General features: G+C 47.6%; 1 protein-coding gene across 1 annotated transcript in view; it reads left to right on the top strand.

Moving 5' to 3' along the window:
- The window catches only part of LOC126542945 (neprilysin-1-like), a 39,860-nt gene extending 38,949 nt beyond the window's left edge, over window positions 1-911 (top strand). Inside the window, exon 19 of the mRNA XM_050190068.3 lies at window positions 672-911. Within this exon, the coding sequence (XP_050046025.3) occupies window positions 672-771 (100 nt within the window). The 3' untranslated portion in view covers window positions 772-911. The remainder of the gene's footprint in view (window positions 1-671) is intronic.
- The last annotated feature ends 7,297 nt before the right edge of the window (window positions 912-8,208 follow it).

Consider the following 8,208-nt stretch of genomic DNA (forward strand, 5'->3'; position numbering starts at 1 on the left):
GCGCTCTCACTTGTGCGCGCTTTGCCTCTGTAGCTTTTCCTTCATAGCCGCAGAAAGTTGTCCGCGAGTATAGTGACGATTCAACATCAGGGTCGTTGAAATCTCAGGCCTGCGTGGTGACATATAGGAAAAGTTGAGAGGTTCACCTTGTCGAACGTTCGCGTTTGTGGGAGCATTTCACATTATTATTATTATTATTATTATTATTATTATTATTATTATTATTATTATTATTATTATTATTATTATTATTATTATTATTATTATTGTTATTATTATTCAGACCAACCTTGTGCGCGCACAGAAGTTAGTGCGGGGTATGCGAGTCACATCTCTTTTTTTTTCACCTTAAAACTTGAGTAAGAGAGGTTTATATCCACAGAATTGAACGGGCTCTTAGGACACGAATTTGCAATAATCGCATCTCTTTGAATGCACCCACATGCTATTCTTTTTCCTTATTTGTCCTGAGCAGCATGCTAGGTGACTTTTACCTCAGGCTGATATCTAATTAGATAAAGATACTTCTATGCACGGGTGCACGACATCAAAAACTACAAGTGCTCCGGTTCTGTGTGTGCGTTCCTCGCGTTTATTGTTGACGTGGCAACGCGACCGACTGTCCGTGGTGGTGCTGCATGCAGAGTGAAAGCAGACGAACGCTCTCGCAGGGTCAACGTGGCCTTGGGAAACACGCCGCAGTTTGCAGCCGCCTTCAAGTGCCCGCCAGAGAGCAAGATGAACTTCGCGAAGACGTGCAGGTTATGGTGAAAGGAACGCCCCTCCACTGTACGTGTCTGCCTGACCGTCACGTGCGAAGACCATATCTGCGGCCGCGTCGTCTATCCGCGGTCTGCAAAGTGGTGGCCGCCAAAAAAGTCAACGCGTACAATAAATATCACTCTCATAAATGCTCTTTCCAGTTCGCCTGTGACAAGGAGTATAACACAGTGTGCATGTCATGACCTATCATTTATGTTCGTCATGCACTCTTGTCATGTTATGCCAATTTTGGTACATGCCAAATTAACGAAACGACCATGAGAGCACCAAGGCGTAGGCGGCTAGATAGATACTGTCAAAGGTCGCAAATGTTCGCCAAGAAAGGCTTCGCATTTAAAAATGATCGTGTTTTACATGCCATAACCAGTCTGATTACGAAGCTTACCTCGTATAGTTGTCTACTAACTTTCTATCCCCCTCCCCACGTGTAGGGTAGCAAACTGGACTCAGTCTGGTTAACGTACCTGCCTTTCCTTCTTTCCTTCTCTCTCTCTCTCTCTCTCTCCTATCGCAATCAATGCTTCGACTTCCGGGCAAAACTGCGACTTTTTATTGCGATAGCGATACGCGTCCACTCCAGGTGCATATCTGCCGTCATGCACCGTCGCTGTGATGTTCCGTATAAAGTTCAAGGGAGAAAACATCGTCGCCGCGCGCCGTATGCTGTATGTGCGAGTGAAAGCGCGCAAAGGTGAGCCGACGACGGCGGCTCAATCTCGCACGCGGAAACAAAGAAACCGGGTAGGAAACGCGCCGACTTCCATAGCGTGCAACGCACCGGAGGGAGGGAGGGGCGCGTTCCACTTCGGCGGCTGCTGCGTATGGCGCTATCTTGAAAGCGATCTGCGATGAGGAGAGAGTGCGCCGAGTGCTGATAGCTTCCTGTGCACCATGCTTTCTCCGCTTAATTTGCGTTAAACCGAGAAGCAGCAGGAAGGTCACTTCGCTCACTGCTGCTCCCGCGGTTCCTCGTCTTTTCCGCGCCCACCACGTGAAACATATCGCAAAACTATCTGCCTATACGATAAAGGAAACTTCGAAGCCATTAATGATGAACTGACTGCCTTTCTACCAAACTTTCAATCTAGATTTTACGAGCCAACCACTCACACTAATTGTACGCTGTTTAAAAGTAAAATTATTGAATTAGCAGAGAAACATATACCGAAAATTACCTTCCGTCCAAACCAAGAAAACCAAGAAAAAAAAAAACACTTTTTAGATCTGCCAAGCAAAGTATACGAATGCTTACACATGGGAAAAGTATTATTCTGCCGAAAAAATGTAATTATCTGCTGTTCGCAGCACCAAGCATGCTTTTTTTAACATCACTTACCGAAAATACTCGGAGAAAACCCAAGCGATTCTGGGAAGTAATAAACCCCCCTCAAGCTTGCTCCATAACTCTTGCTGACGGTTCTGGAGATATAATGACTGATACCATTTGTGCCATTTCGTTCAACAATGCCTTCGCCTCAGTTTTTACTAAATATACTAGTTCTCCTCTACCAGTAATGTCTAGTAACATAGTATCTGTAATGCCGGCCATTACGTTCTCCTTAGATGGTATCTCCAATGTAATTGATAACCTGAAACTCTATTCATCCACCGGTATCGATGGTATTAACTCGAAACTGTTAAAAAATACTAAGTATATCTCAACTGCTGTTTTGTGTCTCTTATGTTCTCAGTCACTTTGAGCAGCCTGCATTCCTTATCACTGGAAAGTATGAAAGGTCATTCCTATCTACAAGGGAGGCAACAGAGATAACCCACTAAATTATCGCCCCATCTCCTTAACGAGTCTTCCATGTAAGATAATGGAGCACGTCATTTACTTTCGGCACCTATTAGATCCGGAGGAAACTAGGGCCGCTCAAGGCCACAAGACTCGTAGACTAGTAAGAGAATACAAAGGTGATAACTTCTTCGACGCAATACGTGATCGTTACTTTAAGAAGGCCGAAAGCATCCAAGATGCTGAATACGACGGCGTCGCAAACGAGAAATTGGACGCGGAATTTAGCGAAGCAGAAATTCGGATAGCCCTGTTCGAACTAAACACCCGATCGGCGCCCGGCCCGGACCGGGTTACCAACAAGACTCTCCGTAACCTAGACGACGAGTCGATCTCCCGCCTCGCGACCTACGTCAACGAGTGCTGGCGAGGGGGCTCCCTTCCCGAAGCGTGGAAACGGGCCCGCGTTATCATGATTCCAAAACCCGGCAAGCAAGTTACCCTCGATAATCTAAGACCGATTTCGCTAACGTCTTGCGTTGGAAAAGTCATGGAACACGCAGTTCTCACCCGCGTGACCGACTTTCTCGAAGATCGTGACGCGTTCCCGCACACCATGCTAGGATTCCGCCGCAACCTCTCCTCACAGGACGTATTGCTTCAGCTTAAACACCAGATCGTAGACGACACTACCAGCTCCACTAAGGCAATCCTCGGCCTAGATATTAAAAAGGCCTTCGATAACGTTAAACACGAAGCAATCTTAAAAACAATTATAACGTTAGGACTTGGCCAAAGAACGTATAATTACGTTAGAGATTTCCTCGCGTGCAGGCGTGCATGCATCGTCGTTGGCGACGAGGAATCGCCGGAATTTGAGACGGGTCCGTCCGGCACGCCGCAAGGATCCGTCATATCCCCATTACTCTTTAATTTAGTTCTACTCGGTCTACCCGAGAAATTAACAGAAGTAGAAGGATTGCATCATAGTCTATACGCGGATGATATCACCCTCTGGGTTCCCGGGGGAGGATGTGATGGTCACGTCGAGCGAACGCTACAGGCAGGGGTAGATGCGGTCCAGAATTACTTGCGTGGAACGGGCCTCGAGTGCTCGGCTACCAAGTCCGAACTGTTAATCTACAAACCCACAAGGAGAGGTCGTAAAACCCTGAGCGACGAAGAACGGGAATACTCCAAAATACGTATTATATTGGCAGATGGTACTCCCGTACCGCACGTAGACAAAATTAGAATCCTGGGGTTACACCTGCAGGCAAATGGCCATAACGGAGAGACGGTGCGAAGACTTCGTCGTTCGGTAGATGACACGATCCGACTCTTGCGTCGCATCACGAATAGACGCAATGGTATGCGTGAAGACTGCGTGATCCGTCTCGTGCAGGCGTACGCGATAAGCCGCATAACGTATGTTGCCCCCTACCTTAAGTGGATAGGGTGCGAAAAAAACAAGGTCGAATGCATGATACGAAAGGTTTTTAAGAGGGCGGTCGGCGTTCCACTCAACGCGAGCACCGACAAGTTTCTGGAGCTCGGGCTTCACAACTCACTTGACGAGTTAATCGAGGCGCACGACATTGCGCAGTACGAACGATTATCTCATTCAAAGACAGGTCGATGCATCCTCGAGGCACTCGGCATCGCGTACCACACTCAGCATGGAGAAAAGATGGCGGTTCAGGCCTCGGTCCGCGACCGCCTGATCATCCCGCCGCTTCCCAAAAACATGCACCCGACGCACCACGCCGCGAGACGCAACAAACGAGCAAGAGACCTTCAGAAGAAGTTTGGCAACAGCAACGAGGCGGTGTACGTAGACGCTGCGCGATATGAAGGAGAGAAAAACGCACACGCGATCGCGGTTGTAGACCGCACGGGAAAGTGCCTCGCGAGCGCTACAGGGACCACGGGACACACGGAGGCGGCCGAAGAAGCCGCAATAGCCCTAGCACTGGCCACGGTGCCTAGTGCTGCGATCGTGATCAGCGACTCGCAGGCAGCAATCCGCGGCTTCGCGCGCGGTCGCGTCTCGCGGGAAGCGGTCCGCGTACTCCAAATTTATGACGACGGCGACTCGTCATCGCCCTCGCAACCCCAAAATTCTACAGTCTTCCTCCTCTGGACCCCGGCACACACCGATGTCCCGCTCGCGGGCAACGAGGCGGCCCACGCCACGGCTCGAGGTCTCACACGCCGAGCCGCCGCAGATTATGTGGCCGCCGCCCCCGCCCCCGAGAGCGGGGCATCGGATCTGCCTGATCGGGACACTACAACAGAAATGCGGCAACAAGAATCACAATGGGCGTGGGGCGATCGCCTGACCACGTTCAGAGATCTCACCCAACACTACAGACTCCAAAGACGCACATTCCCGCCACCACACGACAGGTTAAATAGGAATGAGGCCGTAACATTACGCTTGCTCCAGACAGGCAGCTACCCTAGCCCCGCGGTCCTACATCACATCTACCCAGGTTTATATCCAACAGATGCCTGTAAAGCTTGCGGACAGCGAGCAACGCTGCGACATATGCTGTGGGAATGTGCCGGCAACCACGGTAATGGGACCACATCCGTTCGCGACGCGTCCGTAATCGCGGCCGTTACCACAGTACGGGAAGCCTCGAGCTCGCTTCTCCCCGACGCCGCCCCAGCTGCGGGGCCAGCCGGGGACCTTCTCCATCGGCGTCGCCACCGCTGGGAGGCGGCTCTGAAAAGTTCAGAGTTGGCAGACCAGCTCTGGGCCGTCCGGCAAGCCAAAGATGCCGCCCGAGTCCAAGGACTTGGAGCCGCCACCTGAGGCCACCACAACGAAACTGCCGGCCATTCATTAATAAAGTTTCTTCTCTCTCTCTCTCTCACTGACCATTTAGACGCCAACCATTTTTTTCATCCTGCACAGCATGAATTTCGTAAGGGCTTTTCTTGCGAAACCCAACTAGCTCTTTTTCTTCACGACCTTCATGCGAATCTTGACTGTAATAAATAAACTGATGCTATTTTCCTCGACTATGAAAAAGCTGTTGACAAAGTCCCTCACCGTCACTTATTACATAAACGTTCTTTCTTGAATTTAGACATGGATGTATTAAAATGGCTAGAAACGTTCCTCACTAACCGCGAGCAATTCGTTACTATCAACGACCAGTCCTCCGTCAACCTCCCGGTATCATAAGGTGTCCCTCAGGGGTCTGTTCTTGGACCACTTCTATCTTAAATATACATCAATGACTTACCCCTTCATGTAACTTGCAAAATTCGGATGTTCGCTGATGACTGCGTGCTTTATCATACCATTAACAATGACACTGATGGAGAGAATTTGCAACAAAATCTCAACCATGTACAATCTTGGTGTGCCCGTTGGCTAATGACTCTTATTCCCAAAAAATGTAAACATGTGTCATTTACTCGTAGTCGTACACCCTTCTTGCCTTCTTACACAATAGCGAACAATCAGATTGAAACAGTAAAATCATTCAAGTACTTAGGCGTCTTAATTTCCTGTGATCTCAACTAGGGCACGCATATCAAGAGCATAGTATCATCGGAGAACAAAACACTCGGCTTTATGAGGCGCCACTTGCGTCATGCGCTTCAGGATGTCAGACTTGTGGCGTGCAAATCACTTATCAGGCCTAAAGTCGAATATGCATAATCAATCTGGAGCCCATATCAAAAATATCTCGTTAACGCACTTGAGTGCTTCCAAAGTCGTGCAGTAAGATACATTCGTTTATCCTACTCATATGACGTAAGCATATCATCCTTAAAAAAGAAATCTGAGTTGCAGTTGCTCTCGCACCGCCGTAAGATAGCCAGCGTTGGTCTTTTTCATAAGTTTTTCTGCAGTTCACTTAATCATGTGCCATACGTCATTCCACCAGCAAGAATATACAACGCTCACATACAACTACCTTCTCTGCTTTTTTTTTTTTTCTCGAACTGCAACTGATTGGAATGCCCTTCCCCACCATGTTGTATATAGAGATAATCACTATGTGTTCATTGCTGAGGTTCCTTCAATTTTTTCAAATTAATTACCTATTCTTGTACAAATTCATATTCTAACGTGTGCTTTCGATTGTATACAATGTATCTACCTTTTTTCAAATGTTCCACTAGTTACTGAACTGAATTGTCCATTGCCGCTGTTTCTTCTCTTAGGCCAGAATAAATGTATTTTTTTCTTCTAATCGACAATTCGTCACGAGTATGTGTTTGTTTATACAGGGTATCTACCACTTTTCAAATGCTTCGTTTCTTATCACGTTGAATTGTTCTTGCAAGGTGTACCTCACCCATTATGTAACACCCCTGATAAAGGGGCCTTTAAGGAAATAAACTGACCTGACCTGACCTGACCTGACCTGACCCGACCTGACCAGTGTTTTCAGAGCGAGTGGACGCGGTCATCGAGTGAGATGCGTTCATGTTTGCGTGTGCGCGCGCGACACCACACTTGTTAATTTAGTTAGTAAACGCGTATGTATACAAGTTTACACGGCCGGGAAAAGTACAATCCTTACTTCTTATAGCTGCCTACTAATTTGCTATCGCAATCGAGGCTTCGCTTTTGGGGGAAAACTGCGTCTTTTTTGTTTCACGCAATAAATCGCCTGGCAACTTATGCAAAAAAAAAAAAATGAGATGCTACTGCCACACTTTTACACAAAATTCTGATTTTCCTGCGTAAGACGTCGACTGTGTCACCACGTCATTACAAGTTCACCCAAGGGCCCACAGTAATACGGTAAGTTCGGTTACTCTTTTGGCTATTATCGGATGCTCTTCCCCAAGCGTTGTATGCGCCGGCCTGCAAGCGCATATTTTCATGGTTGGTAGGTTGCATGCACAAGTTAAGGCAGCTGCTTCTATAGAACAGCTGTTGAAGCAGGAAACCCTGATACGGAGCATAACGCGCCCTCGCCCCCGGATGGAAACAGCGAAGTGTGTTGCCTGTGCTGGGATCCATGCCCGACTTATTCCGAACGCCGGGCTGTATGTTCCGTTATTATTGATAGGTGCTGGGCGAATAGGTGCGTGTGATCGTACGTTGTCTGTGGAGCTTGACCGGAGCTATCTAGCGGGCGAGTTGGAGACCAAAAAGGAGCCTAGTTTCTCGAGGTAAGTACTTTGCTCCCGATACGCCTGTTCACTTTCATTTAACCCTTTGAGACGCTGTCTACACAATTGTGCACAGCAGGATAGTGCATCAACAGCAACATCACCGATGAAAGTAATGATATTTAAAATGTGTTTCATGCATCTTGAAACGCTTACTATTGGAACCGCGCTGCAATTTTGAATAAAGTGCAGAATGTTTTAGCAAAATGAGTGGGAAGGTAGACGGCTGGCTGCTTTTAGACTGTGTGAGTATGCTTTATGTAGCGGGCTCACTTGTGTCAATGTTTTTTACAATGTCATTCACCAGGCATAATCTTCAAGTGGCTGGATAAGTGCTTTTCAAGCCTTTCAAAACATGAAGTAGTACATGTTCTCATATTTGATGTTCCGGTAGGGAGTTTTCGCATGGAGTCGAAATTTTGTAAACCTGACAAAAACCGCTAAACAATTGAAAATTTTTAATCCTTTCTGCAGCTGTACACTTTCTATGATTCTGTCGATGCAAGAGGTGTGGTGAAACCAAGTTTTCAATCAACAGG

The sequence above is a fragment of the Dermacentor andersoni genome, chromosome 3, assembly GCF_023375885.2.
Source record: "Dermacentor andersoni chromosome 3, qqDerAnde1_hic_scaffold, whole genome shotgun sequence".
NCBI classification, from domain to species: Eukaryota; Metazoa; Arthropoda; class Arachnida; order Ixodida; family Ixodidae; genus Dermacentor; species Dermacentor andersoni.